This window comes from Propithecus coquereli, unplaced genomic scaffold (genome assembly GCF_000956105.1).
Source record: "Propithecus coquereli isolate 6110/MARCELLA unplaced genomic scaffold, Pcoq_1.0 Scaffold193, whole genome shotgun sequence".
NCBI lineage: Eukaryota > Metazoa > Chordata > Mammalia > Primates > Indriidae > Propithecus > Propithecus coquereli.
In genome coordinates this window covers 1,793,090-1,815,830 of record NW_012144190.1, presented here as the reverse complement: position 1 = coordinate 1,815,830, position 22,741 = coordinate 1,793,090, and the positions used below count along the sequence as shown (strand labels likewise).

Here is a 22,741-nt window from a genome sequence, read left to right as displayed (position 1 = left end):
CCGCATCCGTGAAACAGGAGAAGCAATCCTGCCCTTATGGGAGTGCCAGGCGATGCAAGAAGAGGACTCCTGGTCCCCAGCGCAGGGCAAACACTCCACGAATTTTCATTTCTTTTTCCTTCTTCAGGGAAAGGTGAGCAAATCCCATCATAGATGTTCTTTCTTCAGCTTGTATAACATTTTGTACTTATTAAGTTTAATTTGTCCTAATTGCAAGAACTATTAAATGCTCTCACTGAAGAATATTTAGAGAATAGAAAACATAAAGAAAAATGAAATATCCCCTGTAACAGTAGTGCAAAGAGAAAGGCACTATTAACATTCCTGGGTGTTCCCTGGTCTTTTAAAAAAATATTATTAAGTTTTATTTTATTTTATATTTTTTAGAGACAGGGTCTCACTTTGTCACCCAGGCTGGAGTGCAAGGGCCTGATCCTAGCTCACTGTGGCCTCCAACTCCAGGGCTCAAGCGATCCTCCTGCCTCAGCCTCCTGAGTAGCTAGGAGTATAGGTGCATGCCACCGTGTCTGGCTAATTTTTAATTTTTTTGTAGAAACGGGATCTCTTTATGTTGTCTGGGCTGGTCTTGAACTCCTGGCCTCAAGTGATCCTCCTGCCTTGGCCTCCCAAAGCTGAATTTTTAAAATAAACTGGACATGCTATTCACATTTTTTGAAAGTTCAGAATTATGTTTTGAGCATTTCCCTGTGTCATTTGATATTCTTTGAAGCTCTTTTTTAAATAGCTGCATAATATTCCATTGTAAGAATGTTCAGTTGTTCATTTAATTCATCCCCTAGTTACCAGGAATTGAGGCTGCTTCTAGATGTTCGCTGTGGGGCCATCCTTAAACATAACTCTTTGAAACCCCTCTGATGATTTCCTTAGGAGGGGCTGGTTTGTTTCTGAGGACAGAACCACACTTCCTTGCCATACGACCTCATGGTGGACCCCAGGGGGACCGAGGGCAGCTGCTAAAAGCCTTGAGCGGATCCAGTGGTATTTTGTTAAATTAAGCACATGCATATCCTATGACCAGGCAACACCCCCGGGTATACATTCCACAAAAATTATCATGTAGCTCCCAAGGGATCCTGAGTGAGGTTTGCGGTGGGGAAGCCAGAAGCCTCTGGACCTCCATCAGCAGGCAGGGAGGGGGGCGGGCGGGCGCCTGTCAACTCTGCAGCAGTGACAGTGGTGGGGTAGACGCACACATAGCAACGCGAATCACTCTCAAACACACAGGCCGAGGGAACACAGTGAGACAAAGTGATCTATAATGCAGCTCATTTACATAAATTAAAAATACATGCACACAAAGCAACAATAAGCATTTTGCAAGAACACACACAAGCAGAAAGATTCACAGTAAACACATGAGGGTGGTTGGCTTCGGGGTGGAGGGGAAGGGGGACAAGGAAGGACATGGGTCCGGGGAGGACCACGTGCCCGGCTGAGGCTGGGAGTGGACTCCTGAGGAGACAGAGGGGCAGACCTGTCCGCGGTCACCTGAGTGGCGCTGGGGCTGCACGGGGGAGGGGGACAGCTCCAGGCCTCCGCCTTAGCGGCCGTTTTCCCAGGCTCTGCTCTGGGCTTGCAGGCCCCCCAATCACAAAAGCAATCGGGGAGCCTCGTGGAAGATTGTGGATTTTAAAAAAGTCCTCTTTCTTACTACAGGGGCCACATGCTGTCCCTGTCAGCTGCAGAAGGACATTTTACCAACGGGCAAAGGTAGAAGACAACGTCCCAGAGGGAGGCCAGTGTGATCGCTCAGTGCGCTATTGTCCCACGTGTGGTTCTCGCTGCCCATACTGTGCCCCAGGCCGGGGGCAGGTAAGAACTCGCGACAGAGCCTCTGCCGCGCTGGCCCGCAGTGCTCACGGGAGGGTGCTGCGGGGACTTGCCTCCGGCTCCTGCTGACAGATGGTTCGGGAACTCTGCCAAGTACCTGGGCACGAGCTCTCTAGCTGTCCTTCCATTCACAGGCAAGCATCTCTGAGCGCCTACTGCACGCCAGCCTCTGGGCTAGGTGCTGGGGACACGGCAGGGAATGGTGTGAGGTCCCTGCCCTCCTGGAGGTGACAGCACAGTGGGGGAGCCAGGCCACAGGGGCGGTTCTCAAATCTCCAGAATTCAGTCATGTCCAGCGGTGCCTCGGGGCCAGGCCCTGGTGCACAGGGTGCGTTTGGGAGGTGAGGGACGAGCAGTCCTTCCACTTCTAGGAATTTATCCCCAAGGCAGAATCCAGCCTGTTGGGATGAACGAGCTCCAGGATGTTCACTGTGGTGATGTTTGTATCAACTCAAAATTGGAAGAACGGACCAGTGAAATAGCAGGACGCCCATGTACCAGGATACTATGCAGACTTTGAAAACAACATCATAGCCGAGTATTTAGTGCCACAGAGAAAGATTTTCATGGCTACGCTATTGGTGCCAAAAACATGTTTCAAACCAGTATGTAATAGTGTGATTCCATTTCTTCTTTTTTAAAAGAAAAGGCAAAAAATCCATTTATCAATCTGTGCGTATCGTGCAGCAAGCTGAGAATGTGTGTGGAGGGTGTCTGAGAGACACCCAAGCTAATGAGAGTCACCTGTGGCTGTGGAATTCTGTTTGGCTTTTGTCCCTGTGCTTTTACTTAGGTATATTTGCTCGTTTTTCTAATTAATTTGTATTCGTTCTGTAACACATAATTTAAAAGAACAGTACTCAGGCACAGGGAAGAGCCAGGAAGGTATTAAAGCAGAAGATAAACGGAAGTTATTTATATCTAGGTGGTGGGACTGGACTGATTTTTTTTTCATTTTTTAATTTGGATAATTAAAAGGTCATTATTACTTTTATTGTCTGTTGGCTCCTTGATCTTGGATTTTGTTTGTTTTCCATCAGACGGGTATGCGCACGCGCGGTAGTAACAAGGTTTGAGGGCGGCAGATCTCACGCATGCGCGGGAGCACGCAACCACTGCGCTTAGGAACTGCAAAAGGATTTTTAATATTACTACTTTCTAGAAAGCCTCTGATTGCCCCTGAAGCAGCCCACTCCTCTCAGGGTCTGGAAGGTGTTCACAACGGCCGGACAAGTCCACACGTGTCCACTCTCGCGGACCGGACAGACACCTGCACCCCTGGGGACGCTGTCTGGGAGAGTCAGTGGGTGCGAGAACCCTGGGGGCAAAGTGAAAGCGTTCGGACCCCACTGCTGCGTTTCGTCCTGTAACAATGTCCATTTTGGCGCATGCGTTATAACGTGCGTGGTACATGGATGCAGTGGACCTGGGCCCGTAAATAAATTCACGTGTGTCCACCGGCGGCGCTCGGCAAATGTTTGCGGGGCTGAATTGCTCACCCCAAAGAGAAAACAGTCCAGATGCCACTGAAGGGATGTTGCCACGGCCTCGGGCTGCTGGTGAGTGGACGCGACACCTCCTCGCCCCAGACACGCTCCCTGGCCCCCAACATCTCTCACGTGCGAGTCCCTCGATCATTTCCCCCGACATGCCATCCGACCTGTTTGTCACTGTTTCTTCCCCACCAGAAAGCGAGGCGCTCAGGGACGGGGCCGGGCTTGGCCGGGCTTGGCCACCACCTAGGACAGGCCTCGGCACAGGGCCGGTGCTGTCGGTGCCTGTGGAATGTCACATGCCTAAACGCAGGGAGGACGGACTGCAGGGAGCAGGTGTGTGGCGCAGAGGGAGCTGCAGGATGCCGGCTCCGCAAGGCAGACACAGACCAGCTGAGACTGCAGCCAGAGGGACGTGAGGTAGACTCAAAGCGGACTGGTAGAAGTGGCAGCCTGGACAACAGGACAAAGCCCTGCAGCAGGACGGTGGGGCGATGGGACCCCTTCTGGAGCTCTTCTCCCTCCGGCTGCCCCAGTCCTTGCCCCACAGCCACCCAGGAAGGGACTGCCCCGAGAGGTCCCCTCTCTTCCCTCAGTCCGGCTCTCAGGACAGTCAAGTGGGAGCTGGTGACCCCTCTTACCCCTTCCCAGGGACACCCTTGGGAGAAAAGCAGTGGTGAGAGGAAGGTTAGATCTGGGGGGGCCTCTGGGACCTTCAGCTTTAGAGGCCGGGGTAGGAGGAGGCCTGCGTGGGGGCAGGGGTGACCTTTGAAACAATGGTTCTCAGCCCCAGGCGATTTCCCCCCAGGAACAGCTGGCAACATCTGGTGACGGTGGACCAGGGGGCCGGGGCGCATAGGCGTCTGTGGCCAGGGACGCTGCTAAACACCCTACGGGGCGCAGGACAGAGGCCCCCACCCCAACATAGGGCAATCTGGCCCCAAACGTCACCAGGGCAGAGGTTGAGAAACCCCGCTTCAAAACAGCATGGCTCTGCCCCCTGCCCCGGCGTCACTTAAGGCCTCTCTCAGTCACGATCATAATGAATCAGGCGGCCGCTGCCGCACCCATAGCACCAGCAGCTCTCCGGTCCTCCTGCCAACTCCAGGACACGGGGCGCAAAGCCCGCGTTGCGCAGCAAGTGACCACAGAAACAAGCCGCACCCGCTGCCTGCCCGCCCGGGGCCAGAGCCAGTTCCAAAGCCTTGGCAAGGGTGGAGCCCAGCAGCCCTCGCCAGCCCTCGCGGCGGGGCCCTGCTCAGCCCTGCGTTTCAGATGGAGACACTGAGGCTCAGAGTCACACCGTCACGTGCCCCAGGCCCCGCAAGGTTGTCAGCACACCAGTGACTCCAGGGCTCAGCCCAGGCCGACCTGCCTGTCCCCTGCTGTGGGGTGGCAGGTGGCTGTGGGGGCCCTAGCAGTGGCACAGAGACCGGGAGCACGTCGTGCTGAGAAAACCCAGGTAGCCTCGGCGCCGCCTTGGAAGGCAGGCTCCGGTTAACAGGATGCAAACCGCGTCCCACAGGTGCCCAGGGAAGGGGAAAGAGCTGGAGTGGGGACGCCCAGCAGTCCCCGCTGAGGCCGGTCAGAGAGGAGGGACTGGCCACCACCTGCGCACCTGCCCTAGTGCCACCTGGGCCCCCCTCCACCCGCCAGCGTGGCTCACCTGGATGCCGTTCTCCTGCAGGTTCAGGTACCGCGTGTTGACCGGGATGCTGGCCGGGACTTCGGCCAGCTCTCTTCGCGTGCAGATCACCCGGCTGGCCTGGTTGCTGCAGGAACAGGCCGCGGGGCAGGAGGTGGCCGGTGGGGAGCCCCCTCCGGCGGCAGACGTCACTGCCACGCCACCTCCGCCGGCCCCCAGGGGCGGGGAGAAGAGCCAGAGGAAGAGCAGCGCCCCGTGGGGCCAGGACATCCTACCAGGCGGCAGTGGAGGGCAAGGGGAGCCACGGGCACACGCCATCCTCAATGTTCATGCTCCACGCAGACGCTGGGGGGCTGTGGCGGGAGAGAGAGGAGAGACTGAGTGAGGGACAGGGACCCACGTGGCCCAGGTGCTCACCATCTCCCCGCCCAATGCCCGGGACCACAGGGGGCAGGGGGGAGAGCCAGCAGGCTGAGGGAGGCAGAGAGGAGGGCTGGCCGGGCCTCCCCTGCGCTCCTCTTATCCTCTCCAGGCTAGGAAGATTCTACGCCCATTTTACAGAGGGCAAAACTGAGGCCGGGGCGAGGGGGTGCTTGCTCAAGCTCACTCAGTCAGTAAGTGGAGAAGTTGGCCAGATTGAAAACCCAGTTCTTTGCATGATTTCACAAAGGTCGATGAATAGGCAGAGATTGAGTGGGAGACAGAGACAGCCCCGGCAAAGGCGGCAGAAGGGCTGAAGAGCAAGCACGTGGTGTGGGTCAGGCCCTCGCTGCCGTCCCAGCATCCACGGGTGCCTGCGTGCCCGCACGACCTCTGGGAGGTGGCCCCCGGCTCCACCCTGCCCCTCACTACCCGCCCCCACCTAGGGGTGCTAGCGAGGTGGCGCGTCCCCAGACCCTCCACCCGCACACCCTCCGGTCACATCACACTCGGCCTGGTGGGACTCTGCTCGCTGTCACTGCGCATCCCGTCCAGGCCCTGTGGGCCTCGCAGCAGCTTCAGGACTAGAGTCAGACTCAGAGGGGAGCTTGAGGGAGAGGTGAGGCGGCAGGCAAGGCCACTGTCGAGGTGACAAAGTGACGATGTGGGCAGGTGACGGCTGAGGCTGGGAGGCGGTAGCAGGGGAGGGAGGAAGTTGGAGGCTGTGACAGGGGGCGGGGGGCTGGGGTGGCAGCACAAACTGAGGCCACCAGCAGCCATCCCCCGCCCCCATCTGCCCTGAGACTAGGTGCTCCAGGCAGAGACAGCCTCTGCGGGACCCATGCCAGCAGCTGCCGCAGGGCAGGGCGGTGCTGGGGAGTTGATGGGGAAGGGGTTGGGGGTCCAGGGACCCTGTGCCTGAGTTCTGGGAGGGAAGTGGGCAGTGGGGAGTCGGCACCTCCCAATCCGTCCCCTCCCATTTCCATGGGAACAGAGAGGGATGGGATGGGCTGGTCCTATACAACGATATCAGTAATAACAATTGCCCGGGCTACCCGGCAGGCCTTGCTATGCACCAAACACTGTCACTGGTTGTCTCATTTAAGCCCCACAATACCCGTAGCAGGAAGTGGTTGGGATGCCCAATTTACAGGTGAGGACGCCGAGGCACTAGGAGGGAGGAGGGCACGGACCTGGCCAGCTGCAGACGGGGACTGTGGCCCTGGGTCTACCCTCAGCCCTCCCTTCCACGCAGCAGCTCTGAGTACACAAATACGCCCACACCAGCAGGCTCTGCCCCGCACAGGCCAGCCCTGAAGAGTCCCCAGGACGGGGTGGGGGGGCAGTCCACACAGACATGCACACCAGCCCACTCTCACACACGGCGGTGACAGGGGCACGCCCTCGCGCGGTGGACGATCAGACCCGCGGACACGGCTCGCCCCATGCACACGTGCGTGCACACACCGCACACGTTCACTCCCTCCTGCAGCTCCCAAGATCATTCTAACCCAGATAAAAATGCATGTGCACATGTCCGTGTGTCTGAGCGTGAGTGCGAGAGCAAGAGCCAGACAGAGGCAGAGAGACAGAGGCAGAGAGACAGAGGCAGAGAGACAGAGACAGAGAGACAGAGGCAGAGAGACAGAGACAGAGAGACAGAGGCAGAGACAGAGGCAGAGAGAGAAGCGGGGAGAGGCTGTTCCGTGTCTGCACCCAGGCTCATTTGCTACCAGGAGGGCCGGGAGCCTGTGTCTGCGTCTGGCTAGGTGCGCGCACTGCGGGGTGAGGGTCTTCGCCTCCCTGCGTGTGACCAGGGAGGTCGATGCCCAGTCCTTGTGCTGGGTCCACTGTTCCCACCTTGTAGGACTCTGGCGACGACCCAGCCCACACCCTCTAAGCCAAGGCGCCAGCACAACCCCCCAGTGCCAGGATTGGAGGCTGGGGCCACGCAGGGCCTGTGGGAGCCTGCGCTCCCCTCCAGTCCTCCGGGCCTCCCGCTGCTGCCTCTACCTCCGCATCTGTCCCCATCTCTCCTGCTGCCAGCCCGCATGCCCCCACCCCCCACCACGGCGGCTTCTGCAGCGCTCTGGCTTCTGCAGCGGCTCGGCCTCCCTCCCCTTTCCTCCTTCGCCCTCCGCCAGCCCCGTCCTTGTCTCCCCCCAGCAGTGAGGGACACTCACCCTGGTGGCTTGGCTTCCGCTGGGCCTCTCCCTGTGCCCAGGCCCCCCCCTCCACATGCCTGCAGCCGGCAGGGTCTCTGCCTCCCCAGTTCTCCAGGGCTTCTCGAGATCGCGCTGGGGGGGCGCAGGGGCTTCTTGGGTCTCCCTGCGCCCCCCCTCCTGGCCTGTCGCCCTCCCCACCCCCCGGGAGGCCGTCCTTCGGCCACTGCAGCAGTCTTCGCCTCCTCCCCTCCCTGATCGCCTCCTCCTGCCTCCTTCCACCCCCACGCCCACCTCTGCCTCGCGCTCCCCCACCGCCAGCCCCAGCCCCTTCTCCTCTCTCCGGCCCCTCTTGCTGCTCTGCCTCTGGTCCCAACCCCCTCCTCGGGCTCCCCTCACAATCTCGCCTCCCTTGGGACCACCAGGCCCCCTCTCTCCTTCTCCTCCATCTGTCCCTCCCTCTCGCTCTGTCCCTGTCACCCTCGCATCCTGGGTCAGGTTCTCTGTCGTCCGTCTGTCTTGGTCTCTGTCGCCCGGCTCTGTCTGTCTCTCTTTCTCGCGATTACAATTTCTAGTCACACGGCAGTGCAGAGCCAAGCTGTGCCTCGGCTCCCTCCCTCCCCGCCCCCCTCCTTCCTTCTCTCCTTCTGTGAGGGGAGGGCGCCTCTGCTCTCCTCCCTCCTCCCCTCCCTCCTCCTCCTCCTCCTCTCCTCCCCTCCCTGCACCGCCAGGGGGGAGGCCTCCCCCTCCCCCGCTAATCAAAGGCTCCGTTATCTAATTAACCCATTGGTTCTGGGCAGCCAGGGAAGGTCGGGAGAAGCGGGGGAGGAAGGTTGACGGCTGGGCTGCCCGGGAAGGGGGGTGGCTGGGCTGTGCCAAGCCGGAGCCTCTTGGCACACAGACAGCCTCATGGGCTGCACAGCCAGGCCGCTGCTGCCGCTGCCAACACCCACCGCTGGCCCAGACCCTCCCTGCTGCACGGCCCCACCCTCAGCTAGGGCAGCGCAGGTGCTCCTGTACCCCAGGACCCCCAAGCCCCACCACCCCACACGGCACTTACTCCGACCCCCACCCAGATAGAGCAGCGCAGGAGCCGGGGCCCACGCCACTGTCACCCCTGCCCTTCAGCTGAGGCCCAGGCCCTACTCACGCCACGGAGGAACCCACCCCCAGGAGTGCCCTTTCCCCTGGACTTGGCTGTACCCCGACATCCACCTGACACACCGCTGAGAAGCTGCAGGGCAGCCGCGTGCATTCGTCCCACCCATCCATCCATCCAACCAATATTTACCGCGTCCCTACTATGTGCCAGACACTGGGACAGACGCTACCCACACGCCCTAAGCCCAGGTCACCCACGGGCCACCAAAGGCCAATAGCAATAGGAGAGCACACTGGTCAGGTGCGGGGGGCCTGGTCCGGATCCGGACTCTGCTGCTACGTGCTGTGTGGCCCCGGGCCACTGATTCAGTTTTCTGAGCTGCGGTTTCCTCCACTGTGCAACGGGGATCATAAGAGTCTCTACCTCACAGGGTCGCTGGGGAGACCGAATAGCTCAGTGCTCAATAAATGGCTCTGTCTTCACAGTATATGCAGAAGCAGACCTCATGCGTCCATCCCAGGCCCCCGCCTGGCCACCGTCTCCCGCCTGGGTACGGTTACCGTGGCTCCTCACTGGTCTCCCCACTTCTACCCTCGCCGCACTCCTGTGTGCTCCTCACAGGCAGCCAGAGGGATCCTGCCAACACCCAAGTCAGATCCTGCCCCTCCTCCGCTCAACAGCCTCCCGTGGCTCCTGTGTCTTCCTCACCTCCCAGCCCGGGCTGGTGTTTCTCTCACCTCATCCCCTACCTCCTCCCGTCACTCACCCACTCAGGGCACACTGGCCTCTGCACCGTTTCCAGGACAGGCTGGGCACACTCTGGCCCCAGGGCCTTTGCACTTGCCTTTCCTCTGCCTGGAACGCTCCTCCCCAGCTGTTCACAGGCTGCTCTCCCTGTTCTACCAGGTCTTTGTCCCCGTGTCACCTTCTCAATGAGACCATCTCGATTATCCTCCATCCAATAGCACCCCCATCCCTCTCCAGAACCTTCTTTGTTTCATTTCTCAACATAACGTTTATCACCATCTGACCTTTCAGATGCCCATACATTTGAATGTAAGCGTCCCCAAGGGCAGGGATGATGTTTGTTTTGTGACTATCTGGTGACAGTGCCTGGCGCGCAGCAGATGCTTGACAAACATGGGGTGAGGGAACAGATGAATTTGTTCCCACTGCTGTTAGTCTCTGTTCCTCTTGGTGACACCGCATTTCCTCCCCCACTCACGCACAGCTGACTCTGCATGCCCACCCCAGGCTACACTCCGACAGCTGTGCCTCTCAGGCCCCCAGCCCTGGACATCCCGGGGTCTGAACTCTCCTTCCATCCCAGGAGGCCTGCCTGGCAGAGGCAGCACATTTACATGCCACAGTGCAACTGTCTTCAGCCGGACACCCATGTCCCAGGTCTCCCTCCATGCCACTGCATACCAGCTGTTTAAGTCCCAGATACTATACCCTGGGTCCCAAGCAGGAGGTCCCCAGTGCAGATCTGTGACTCCACTCAACATCCATGCCCTGAGGAAAGCAACAACTGTGTCCTGAACCTCAGATACCTCCTGGATACAGCTACACTGTTCCAGCAAACACTGATGAACTGAGTGGGCCTCTGTCCCCAGCTGGCCCCAGCTATACCCCTCTAACACGGATGACAGGAATGCTGGCCAACCTCCTTGCTTCTGGGCACGTCCACAAAGCCAGCCATGGTACGCACATTTGCCATGTGCGAACTCATTGAATAACACCGCCACCAAAAATGGTAACGTCCAACACACACCTGGCACTGCCCGGGCACCGTTCCGGGACTTTTGCTTGCATTAACTGCTGCAGTTCACGCATCAGCCCTCTGAGAGGGGACTGCTCGTACCCACATTTCTTTTTTTTAATAGAGACAAGGTCTTGCTCTGTCGCCCAGGCTGGAGTGCAGCAATGCGATCACGGCTCACTGCGGCCTCGAACTCCTGGGCTCAAGTGATCCTCCGGCCTCAGCCTCCCAAAGTGCTGGGATTACAGGCGTGCGCCACCACGCCGGGCCCTGTTATCCGTATTTCGCAGATAGAGAAGCTGAGACTCAGAAAGGCCAAGCATTTGCCCGAGGCCAAACATAGCTAGGAAGTGGCCCCTCCCAGGTCAGCCTCCCCAGAGTCAAGGGACCCCAGAGACCCCCAAGAGGTTGCCTGCGGGGGCTGGGCAGGGAAGGGCACAGGCAAAGCCATGCTGAATAACAGCTCTCCTCCCTCAGGCCCCTGCCCTCATCCCCGGCCCCACGCCTGGCCCCTGCCCCAGCGCCCCCTGATAGCAGTCGCTATGCGTGGGTGCCGCGCTGAGCACTGCCTACTCCTCAGCCACGGGCTGCTCCCCGTGGCTCTGGGAGGCAGGGACTGTTCTCGTGCCCACTTTACAGATGGAGAAGCAGATTCCCAGGCTGGCAGCCCTTGCTAAGGGTTCCACAGCCCTTGAGCGGCACAGCCGGGATTGGAACCCGAGGCCCAGAACTTGGCCGGGTGGCCACGCTGCCTCTCTCCCCCCCAGCGGCCCTGGGAGAGGCCCCGACACCACACCTGTTCTCCACCCTCACCTGGGGCAAGGGATGAGACAGAGAGGCAGACGAGGGAGGCCCCGAAGACAGAGATGTGTGAAAGGCAGAAACGGGCAGAGGCACAGGGAGACGAACAGAGAAACGGAGGCCGGAGGCAGACGGGGCAAGAGAGGGAGAGTGTGTGAGGGGGCGGGAGAACAAGAGACCCCAAGAAGCAGCAGAGACCCAGGGAAGGCAGAGGCGGGGAGGGGCGGCCTGGGTGCCTGAGGCCCCACCAGCTTCACCATCCTCCCCAGCCCAAGCTCTGAGAGCTCCTGGGCACTGCGCCGGAGAGGATTCGGGCAGATGGCAGATCGGAAACTCGGGGACCCAGGGGAGGCGGGGTGAGGAGAAAAAAGAGGCAGGGAACATGCCTGTCAGGCACACTCATTTTCCTGGGTAAGTTCAGAAGGTGAGGGAAAAGATACGAAACTGACTGCCAGCGCAGCAAGAGGGATGAAGGTTAGAGCTAAAGAAGAACTTCCCAACTGTGAGTGACTGGGGCGGAAGTGGGGCCCGGAGCCAGGAGGGTGGAGAGACTTCAAAGCCAGGCAGAGATGAACGAGAGAAGCTGTCATAGGGGAGGCCGGGCGCTGTCAGGGCTGAGGGGGAGGGCATGGGCAGTGCGGGCTTCAGGGACGGATGAAACAACCATTCCTCTGAGCCAGTGCACGTCCCGAATGCTTTCAAAATAAAGCAGCCGCACAGCTCCAAGAATTGACAGCTCCTAAGTTCTGAGGAAGAAGCAGCTTGGGAAAGGGCGGTCCAGGCCCCGACAGCCGCCGCCGAGGGGCAGGGCTGGCGCTGGGCTCCAGACTCGCGCAGGCCACCGCCACGGGGCAGCGGAACCGCCGGCTTCCCCTGCAGGGGTGGAGGGTGCGCCGCGGTGTGGCTGTGGCGGGAGGTGACCTCCTGGGCAGGGGTCGTCCTGTCCTACCCAGCCGCACACCAGGCAGCTCCCCAGGGGCCTCTGCCAGGGTGCACTTCCTAGGGGCCACCCGCGGCTCCCCCCTCCACTCCCATCTGTGTTCCCAGGACACCCCAGGAGGGTTTCTTCGAGCCCGGCCCCCACCTCTATCCCTTGCACCAACTTCCCTTCGCAGCTCTTGTCAGGGCTGCGCATCACCCGGTGCTCGGTACTTCCCACTGGAAGGGAGCCGCGGGCCTGGCCCTCAGGGCGCCCTGGCTCCACGAGTGCAGGACGCGCGCCAGCGCCCCCTGCCGCCAGGTCCTCTGCTGGCGCCAGGTGCAGCCATGTCTGGGGAGTTGGGGTCTGGAGGGGAGACACACAGGGGCTAAGTGAGAAGGTGAGCACAGGGTGCGGACCCTGCACGTCCAGGGGGTGAGGCCAGAGGAGGGGATGTCCCAGCTGAGACCCGAAGAACGCAGGGGAGGTGTGCAGGTGGGGAGGGGCAGGGCAGGGGAGGGACCTGCCGGGCAAAGGCCTGGGGGCCGTGGAGCCCAGCTCCGCTAGAGACGGCGGCGTGCTTGGCTCTGTGGGCCTCCCTCCCCAACCCCTGGCTGGGTGGGGGCTGGGTGACCGGGAGGGGCAGGTCAGCCCCGGTGTGAAGGACCCTCTGGGTAGACTGCAGCGGGGAGGCTGGGCTAGGAGGAGCTGGGCCAAGGGTCCGGGTCGGGGGCTGGCGGGGAGAGGATGAGGCCAGGGCTTGGGCCGCGGGAAAGGAGAGGAGGAAAGAATGAAAAGATAAAGCGAATTTGTAAAAGTGGCAGAACTGGAGGCGGTGTAGGAGGTGAGGGAGAGGGGGGAGCCAGGCTCTTCTTATAGATCTGGGGTCAAACTCCCCAAGGTAGGACGGGATTGCAGGCAGGGAGGCGGGAGGGAGGGGATGGGAAGGCCCCTGGCCACGGGCCTCCTCGACCCCAGCCCTGGGCGGCGAGCCCCCTTCCCGTCACACCCACGGTTCAGCAGTGGAGCAGGGGACAGGTGGCCTGCCTGGGTCCCATCCAGTGCCGCGGCCTCTCTAGCTCCCGCTGCCTCCTCTGCCAAACAGGGATGCTGGGAACAGTCCGCCCTGTACAGCGCGGTGGCACGGGGGCCCTGACAGGATCTGGCACGTGGCAAGTGGCCGGCAAGTGTGAGGTGGGACCCGGAGCCTGGCTGGCAAGTGGGAAGAGGAGACCACCGGGCTCTAATCCTGGGTGCTGCCAATTCCTGTTGAGAACAGTACCTTGCTGTCACCCCACTTCCTCATCTGAGGAACAGGAATTAACAGCAGAGCCCGAGTGACAGAGGGCTGGGAGCACTGGGGGCTCATGTGAGGGCTGGGGCAGGGCAGCGGCTGCCCACCGGCCAGTACGGAGCTACAGCGGACCCTTGAACAGCACGGGTCTGGACTGCACCGTCTACTCACACCCGGATTTCCTTCCAAGCCCGCCTCCCCTAGACAGCAAGACCAACCCCGTCTCTTCCTCCTCCTCCTCCTCAGCCCACTCAACATGAGGACGAGGAAGATGAAGGCCTTCATGACCATCCTCTTCCACTTAATGAATAGTAAATGTATTTTCTCTTCCTTATGATTTTCTTTTTTCTTTTCTTTTCTTTTTTTTTGGAGACAGGGTCTTGTTCTGTTGCCCAGGCTGGAGTGCAGTGGCACAATTGTAGCTCACTGCAGCCTCGAACTCTGGGCTCAAGCGATCCTCCTGCCTCAGCCTCCCGAAGCGCTGGGATTACAAGCGTGAGCCACTGGACCCAGCCTGATTTCCTTAATAACATTTTCTCTAGCTTACTTTATTGTAAGAATACAGTATATGATACATGCAATATACAAAATATGTGTTAATTGACTGTTTATGTTATCGGTAAGGTTTCCGGTCGACAGTGGGCTGTAAGTAGTTAAGTTTTGGGGGAGTCAAAAGTTATACATAGATTTTTGACTGTACAGGGGGTCTGTGCCCCAACCCCCAAGTTAAGGGGGGCGGGGTCAACTGAATTTCAAAATTTCAGAATGTTTAAGGGTCAACTGAATTTCAGAATTTTAATGCACCACTGTCCAGTAGAAAATGCTCCGCAATGATGGAAATGTTCTATCTGGGCTGTCGAATATCGCAGCCACTGGCCACATGTGGCCAGTGTGACTGAGGGGCCAGATTTTTAATTCAATTTAAGCTGATGTAAATGTCGATGGCCACAGGCGGCTGTGGCTATGGTGGCTACCGTATCGGACGGCGGGTCTAACTGCCCGCTCCCGCTTGGAGCCGCGTCTGCCTGAGTCCCCAGAGCTCCTTCTGCCCATTTGCCCGGCCTGGCTGCCTCACAGGGCTCCTGTGGGACTCATGGAGAAGCCACGGAGGTCACAGCCAGAGAGAGGGACCGTTACCGAGAGCCCGACGCCTAAGAGCCTGGCTGGCTCAGCCTCTGCCTTACGAGGGCTGCTCCGTGCCAGGCCTGTGCCGAGGGAGCTTCGTGCATTAGCTCATCTAGTCCTCCCGGAGGCCCGTGGCGAGGAGCTACAGCAGCCCGTTTTACAGAAGCGAGGCGTGGTGAGGTCACCACTGTACCCATAGATACCCAGACCCAGACAGGCTCCAAAATAGAAGCTCAACCTCCAGGCCACCAGATTCTTGTCTTTTGAGACAGGGTTTCCGTTTGTCGCCCAGACTGTAGGGTAGTGGTGCAATCATAGCTCATTGCAGCCTTCAACTCCTGGGCTCAAGCGATCCTCCTGCCTCAGCCTCCTGAAGAGCTGGGACTACACGTGTGCACCACTGTGCCCAGCTAATTTTTTTTTTTTTTTTTTGAAGAGTCTCACTCTCTTGCCTGGGGCGAGTGCCGTGGCGTCAGCCTAGCTCACAGCAACCTCAAAATCCTGGGCTCAAGCAATCCTACTGTCTCAGCCACCCGAGTAGCTAGGACCACAGGCACACGCCACCATGCCTGGCTAGTTTTTTCTACATATATTTTTAGCTGTTCAATTAATTTCTTTCCATTTTTTGGTAGAGACGGGGTCTCGCTCTTGCTCAGGCTGGTCTCGAACTCCTGAGCTCAGAACGATCCGCCTGCCTCGGCCTTTCAGAGTGCTAGGATTACAGGTGTGAGCCACCGCACCCGGCCTTGTGCCCAGCTAATTTTTAAAATTTTTTCTGTAGAGATGAGGTCTCGCTATGTTGCCCAGACTGGTCTCCAACTCCTGGCCTCAAATGATCCTCCCACCTTGGCCTCTTAAAGTGTGGGGATTACAGGTGTGAGCCACTGTGCCTAGCCAAGGTCCCTAGACTCTCTGTGACTGGGGAGGGTGACAGGATAGGGTGACTTAACACCCCTGAATTGAACCTTCCTGGGAGAGACCTGGGACCTGGCCCAGTATGGGTGGTTTTTAAAACAGTGTCCGTTGTCAAGTCTGCAGGCAGGGAGGGGCGTGGTCCCAGCCGGCATAATTCTGGCCTCCCCCACAGGGAGGGCACTGCTGCGATTGGTTTTCTAGCTCAGGGTTGTGCATAACTATTTCGTGTTAAAAAAGGGGTGCTACTACAAGCAATAAAAAGTTGGATATTTGAACTGAAGCGATGTTTCTCAGACATTAATGTGTGTCCAAATCACCTGGGAATCTCGTTAAAAACAGATTCTGAGCTGGTGTACCTAGGGTGCATTTGTGACTGGGTAGGGGGACAGGCTAGGGTGGCTGGGAGATGAGGCATCTCGGCCTCATTCCCCAGGGGATGCTGGCCTCAGAGCACACCCCGAGGAGCAAGGAGCTAAGTGCCCACCTCACCCCCGTGCTCCATCGCAGGATGGAGAACAAACTCCTCCAGCTCTTTGCAGTGGTGTGGCTCAAGGGTGGGCCTTGGAGTCATCCGGACCTGGGTGTGAAGCTCAGCTCCCACAATTTCTAGCCATGCAACCTTGCAAAGGGGACTTCACCCTTGAGGGCCTCAGTTTGCTCATCTGTAAATGGGGAAGGTCCGGCATCTGTAACGGGCTTAGCGCACTGCCCAGCACGTGGAAGGAATACAATCATTCTACAACTCCTCAATATTGTCAGACCGTCCTTCTTTTTTTTTTTTTTTTTGAGACAGAGTTTCACTCTCTTGCCCAGGCTAGAGTGCCATGGCGTCGGCCTAGCTCATGGCAACCTCAAATTCCTGGGCTCAAGCGATCCTTCTGCCTCAGCCTCCCAGGTAGCTGGGACTACAGGCACGCGCCACCAAGCCTGGCTAATTTTTTTTTCTATTATTAGTTGTTTGGCTAATTTCTTTCTATTTATAGTAGAGCCAGGGTCTCGCTCTTGCTCAGGCTGGTCTCGAACTCCTGAGCTCAAGCGATCCTCCCGCCTCGGCCTCCCAGAGTGCTAGGATTACAGGCGTGAGCCACCGTGCCCGGCCATACCCTCCTTCTAAGAGGGAGGATGGAGAGGTGGAAAGAGTACTGGTGCCAGGAAAAACTGGGTTTAAACTGTGACTCGCCACTCCAGGCTCTGTCTTGCAGTCTTCGAAGACAGTGACACCTAGCCTGTCGGGGACTCATGGCCACCACGCACGGTGCTGGACACGTACATGACAGCTACGTTAAAAGTTATCATTTCTTCTCACTGGGTGGGAAGAACGAATCTCTTCCCCATCCCGTGACACACGTTTCTGGCTCGACCCAAACCACTCATTTGCCACGGAGTAGGGGACACAGGATCGCGTTCAGGCTCTTCGTCCTAACTGCAGAAAGACTCTACACCCCACGCTGGTGAGGGCCGGTTCTCCACCGTGAGGACTGGCGTGGCTGAGTCCTTTCCTCTCTGGGGTTTTAAGGGGATAAACAAGACCGAGAACCCAAGACAGCCCTTGACTTCTAGGAACCCCGATGTCTTTCTAAAAGTCTAACCTTCTACGATCTCTTGTTATTAACAACCTAATTATCGTTATTGACAATTCTGATTTCCACTTGGAGGCCGGATGGACCAGCACATTCTCCACTTTGGGCCTCAACGTCCCCCGCTGTAAAGCAGGGGTCTCAGCTGGGGGAGACAACCTGCAGGGGGGTCCAAGTCCCAGCCCTGCCGCTTCTAGCTGCGTAATCTTGGGCAAAGGACCTCGCCTCCCTGAGCCTCATCTTCCCCACCTGTCAAACCAGGGACGACGATCCTGCCTCCCTTGCAAGGTGACCACGAATGGAAGAAATGCACACAGAATGCTAGCGCGGAGCCCGGCTCACGGTAAGCTCTCAATAAATGTTAAGTATTATCATTATCATGTCCGGCTCTGTATTAGGGGGTTCTAGGCAAGAGCAGGGCAAGTCTCTTCTGCGTTCGCTGCCTGGGGTTGCCCCTGCAGAGCAGCTGTGGCCGGCACCGCTTTCTGACCTTTGTTACAGCGTCCGAAGGGGAGCTCTGGGGCCTGAGCTCAACTCCCTGGGCAGGGGGAGGTTCTGGGGGCCAGAGCTGAGCCTGGAAGTGGCTGGGGCTGCAGACCCCAGCCCTGCCTCGCTCCCTTCCTCCTCCTGCCCCCCATTCTCACTCTCAGTGGCCCTCTTGGGGAGCCAGCGGACCCCCGTGATGGCTCCTGCCTGCCACCCGGCTGCAGGGCCCCCACCAGCCCATCTCCCAGGCCTCCGATGCAGCCCCTGCACCTCCGCCTGCCATGACAACAGTTGCGCAGGGGTTTCCCGGCAACAAGGGGCATCCTGCCACTCTTCTTACTCTCCTGCCACCCCCTGTCTGGCAGAGCCACCTCAGCCTCAGGGACGGGGAAGGGAACGGGAGGGAGGGTCCCTGAACTCAGAAATGAGGTCTCCTGCACCCTGCCAGAGGGGAAACAAAGATGTGCTCCCTACGCTCCAGCAGGGTGGGCCTGAGCACTGCCATGGCACAGGGGAGTCCTGTCATCTGCACCCCGGTCTGGAGGTGAGACCATGTGAGGACCCCCTCCTCCTGGGACAGAGCCCCACGCTTGCTGATAAGGACCATGCCCTGTGTCCTCTCCACCTGCCTGGGGGCCACATGTGCAGCCCAGCCCCCACTGCATGGGGAAAGCCACCCCCTGCCTATGGGCTGTGATCTGCCAACACGCTGAGGACAAGAGTGTGGGGTCTGCGGCTGGCCCCAGCCAGCAGGCAGCTGAGGACAGGCTGCAACATGGTGGCTTCATGCAACGATGGCTCTAGAACGCTGTGAGGGGCTGACAGTGTCAAAACAGACCCTGGTCCCGGGGGACTTGAGTGTGCTCTGTGCCCTGCTGGTCTTAAGAACCACTTCTCCCAGACAAGGGACTCTTCCTGCTCTTGGCACAGGAGGGCGCCATTTAGGTGGAAGCAGGCCCGGTCCAGTGGGGCTCAGAGTCAGGGCAAACTGAAGGGGAGCGCGGTGGCGGTCAGGGAGGGAGAGAGAGCCCCCAGCAAAGGAGACCAGGGGAGGAGAGTGGGGAGGGTGGCGGGGCATGGAGAGCCGGGGAAGCAGAGAGACAGGAGCGACTGCAGGGGCCGCACACAGCTGACTGGGGGACACTGAACAGGTTAGAGCAGAGACTGGGCACCTGAGCACAGGGGGAAGAATGTTTCCAAAGAAGCCAGTGATCTGGATTTCTATGTAAAACCGCTAATTAAAAAAAACGTCGGCAATAAATTAAACGTATTGGAAACACTGTAGAAAATAACACCGGTGGTCCCACAGGGCCCCAGCACAGGCTCGGTTTGTGGGCAGGAGGCCGTGGAGAGAGGCAGGGAGACAGACAGGCTGGCAGGACAGCACCAGCACTGGAGGGGAGGGAGACTGGCACACAGGAAGGGGGAAGAGAGGCACAGAGAGTGGTGTTGGGCAGAGACGGAAAGACAGACGGGTTTCACAGCAGATGGGGCGGGAGGGAGAAAGGCCGATGAATGAGTCCACAGGACAGGAACGTGGGGGCTGGGGAGGGCGAAGGCTCAGTCCCAGGGGTGAGGGGGAGAGAGATGGAGGTTCAGGTGACACCTTACTACAGCCAGGGAGAGCGGGATAGGGAGTGATGGGAGACAGGGAGAGACACTGGAGACAGCAATGCCCTGGAGACAGCAATGCCGTCCCAGCAGGGGACGCGAGTGACCTACAGGGGTGGGCAGGAGAGGAGGTAGGGAGGTGGGGACCCTGGCAGGAAAGCAGCCTGAGGGTGCAGGAAGAGGCTGAGGCCTCCCCTCCCCTCCCCTCTGTCTGAAGACCTGCCCCTCCATGCGGGCCCTGGCTGTGTGTAAGCTTAGCGGAGGCTCGGCTTGCGAGGGACGTGTCAATGGCCCTCTGCCACCTGATGTCTTCATCCTGCTGTCCTGGCTGGTGGGGAGATCCCTGGGGAGCCCTGTGAGGAGCGCTCTGAGGCAGGAAGCATTCTCCCAACTGTCTCTGAGTGGGATTAAGGGCGACCGCCAGGGGCTGGGCCTCCCTCCAGCGCAGCCTGCGCCCCTTGCGCCTGGCACCGGGTCTGGCCGTGTGTGTGTCTACATGAGCAGCGCACGGCGCTGCACCCGCACAGCTCTGGGGCCACCTCTGTGCCTCTTGCTTTGTGTTTCTCGGTGAGTGTGAGGCCATGCGGCCACGAGGCAATGGACTGTGGGCGAGGACCTCTCTGCCTTTGTCTCTCCCTGCAGGTCTCCGTGGAGGAGACCCGTGTGTCTGTGTGTGCACACGACCGCAGGGCCGGGGACTGCTCCCTCTCTCCTGGCCTCTGGCTCACTTTGAGTGTGGGAGCCGCTGGGAGCCGCGTCTGTAACTGGGCCTCCTCATCCCACATCTGGGCCTCCGGCTGTGCGTGAATGACCGTGTGTGTGTGTGTGTGTGTGTGTGTGTGTGTGTGTGTGTGTGTGAGTGTACGTGTGTGTGTGGGTGTGTGTGTGTAAGGCCATCGCTGCCTACACATGCCTCTGCGTCTTTCTCGCACGTTCCCACTTGCCGTCTGTGACCGATCCAGGGTCCCTCTGACAAGTTAGAAACTGCTGCTAATCCCCTCTGCACGCCGGTGGCTGCGCGCTCGCTGGCTCGGGCGGCCCCGCCGGCCCCGCTCTCCCTGCGTCTGTGGCTCCCCGTGTCTCTGCCTGCAGCGACGCGCCGGCTCTCTCCAGTGCACGCCCCTGCCCGAACGGTGTGTGCTCCCATCCCCCGACTCTCGGGTCCAGTTGGAAATTAAGCGAGTAACTCGAGTAACTCGGTGTGTGTCCGCTGGGGAGGCCGGGCCCTCTCCCATTCCCGCAGCACCTCCCGCCCTTCCCTTCCCTGTCTCCCGCCTTCCGGCTGCTCTGCTCTGTCCCTCCTTCCTGCGTGTGCGTTCGGACAACCAGGTGGCCGGGATGAGCGGAGACCCAGGGAGGAGGAGGAGGAAGGTGGGGAGGCGAAGAGGAGCTGTGAAAGGCGGCTGGAAGGAGCGAGGAGACAGAAGATGCGACGGAACAGAGGTGCTGCCCCTGGCCGTGGTCCTGGGCTGGGGGCGGGGTGGGATTTTTCAGCCGGGAGAGGATGCCGCCCGCTGCCCGGACCGGGAGCGAAGCCGACTCCAGCGACTCCCAGCTGCCGCTGGAACCCGAGTTCCTGTCTGGCGGCTGCGCGGCCAGGACTTGGGATGTGAGGCGCATAGCAATGGGGCGCTGCGGAGGCTCGACTGCAGCTCCCAGCTGGAAAGGGGGGCAGGGAGGGGGCTGAGGGGCAGCCCTGAGCTCCCTTCCCCCTCCCCTTCCCAGCTGGGCTCTCCCCGGGGGAATTCCCCACCCCGGGAGAAAGTCGCCCGGGGCTGCAGGGAGCAGGGCAGGGAGGAGGAGAGGTGCTGGGGGAGGGCAGAGGTGAGGGTGCCGGGGAAGGAGATGGCGGTGGGGAGAGAAGGGGAAGGGGGAGGGCCAGAGGCCATTGTGGGCACTGGGGACTCAGAGCCCTGGAGGGAGACTGGCTGGGCCCCTGGCCAGAGAGGAGGAGGAACCCGCGGAAGCAGGGGCACGACAACGTGGGAGGAACCCCGAGAGCCTGGGCCTGGGGTCCCTGGAATTGATAGGGAGTTGGCGCGAGGGGTGCCCCGGAAGAACGGTCCTGGGACCGGAGGGATCTGAGATTGGGGGATCCTATGGGTGAGGAGACAGGGATGGAGGCGTCTCTGAGAGAAGAAAGGTCATAGAAGAGGGTCCCAGAAGAGCCGGGTGTGAGGAGACCGGGCTGGGGTGCTAGGTAGAAAGGGGAGGGGCTGGGTCCTAAGCAGGGAGAGGTGGCACCTAGGGAGGAGGGGCTCGAGGAGAGGAAAATTTGGAGTCCCCTGGAGAGAGGGTCAAGGGAGGGGATATCTTGGGGGAAAGGGTCAGAGATGGGAGCGAGAAGATCCTGATGGGAAGGGGAAGTGCCTTAGAAGGTCCTAGAAGAGCAGGTGTGTGTGTGGGGAGACGACAGCAAATGGGGGAGGGAGCCCCCAAGAGGGGAGGTCCCCAAGGAGGGAGGGTTAGGAAGGTGGGAGAGAGGCCGTGGTCCTAGACACACGTGCCCAATGGTAGAGGCCCTGAAGCAGAAAGGGGTCAAGGGAGGGGGGCCTTGCGGAGAGGGAGGGGCAGGGGTCCGGGCTGCCCACCAGGAGGGCTTGGGGGACCCCAGAGGGAGAAAGCCTAAAGACTGGGGAGGGGGTTGTCTCACTCCCCAGTCACCCCCTCCGTCTTTCCCATTTTCACTTCCCAAACTCCCCGGTTCTCCCCGGTTGCCACGGCAACCGCTCCTGCCAGGCGCGGTCACCAAGGAAACCCCGTGCCCGCCTCTCCCCCCTCCCCTTCGCTGGCATGCCCCCCCACCCCAAGCAGCAGCGGTGTGGAGGGTGGGAGGGGCAATGGGGGGGAAGAACCCGGACTCCCGCCCGAGAAAGGGGGGCCCAGACCTGCGCTTGGCGAGACCCCCCCACCCTAAACCTACGTCCTCAAGCCCACAGTCGGATACGCAGCGACCGCCGACCGCACACCCCCCCCACACCCGTCTTCGGGCAGGGGCCACCCCCCCAACACAGAACTCACCCGGCCCGAGAACCCCCACCCGAACGCCTCCCCCACCGGTTTCGGCTCCCCACCAGGCCCCGCCCACTGTCCTCTGCCGTCCCCCCCACCATCCCAGAGGAGGCCTGAGACCACTGTCCCCCAATTAGAGAATGCCCCCCATACCCCCCGCGGTTCCGCCTCCGGCCCCCCGCCCCCGCCCGACGCCCCTCAGAGGCTACTCACAGCGAGCAAAGGGGCTCCTTCCGGGGGGCAGCATGCCCGGCCCGCGGGGGGAGGACCCCCCCAATGAGGCACGGGAATTCGGGGTGCAAGGCCCGCTGCGGGGAGGCGCGGGGGGCGGGGCTGCGGCCGGGCCCGAGTCTCTCGTGTTCTCCCCCCTCCCCGGCACCGGGATGGGGAGGGGGCTTCCGCAGCGGCGGCGGTGGGGTTCGGGGGGGCCCGCTCTGCCTCCTCGCCCGCTCGCCCGCCTGCCGCCCGGCCCGGCGCCCGCCTTCCTTCTTGCCTTCCTTTCTTTCTTTCTTTCTTTCCTAGCTTCCTTCCTTCCAGCCTTCCTTCCTTCCTTCCTCCCTCCTCCG

At 60.1% G+C, this 22,741-nt stretch overlaps 1 protein-coding gene across 1 annotated transcript in view; it reads right to left on the bottom strand.

Annotated features, from left to right (window-relative positions):
• The window catches only part of LRRC4B (leucine rich repeat containing 4B), a 37,895-nt gene extending 15,405 nt beyond the window's left edge, over positions 1–22,490 (bottom strand). Inside the window, exons 1-2 of the mRNA XM_012643100.1 lie at positions 22,389–22,490; positions 5,011–5,342 (exon numbers count right to left, since the gene is read on the bottom strand). Coding sequence (XP_012498554.1) covers positions 5,011–5,307 — 297 coding nt within the window. The 5' untranslated portion in view covers positions 5,308–5,342; positions 22,389–22,490. The remainder of the gene's footprint in view (positions 1–5,010; positions 5,343–22,388) is intronic.
• Positions 22,491–22,741: the final 251 nt, after the last annotated feature.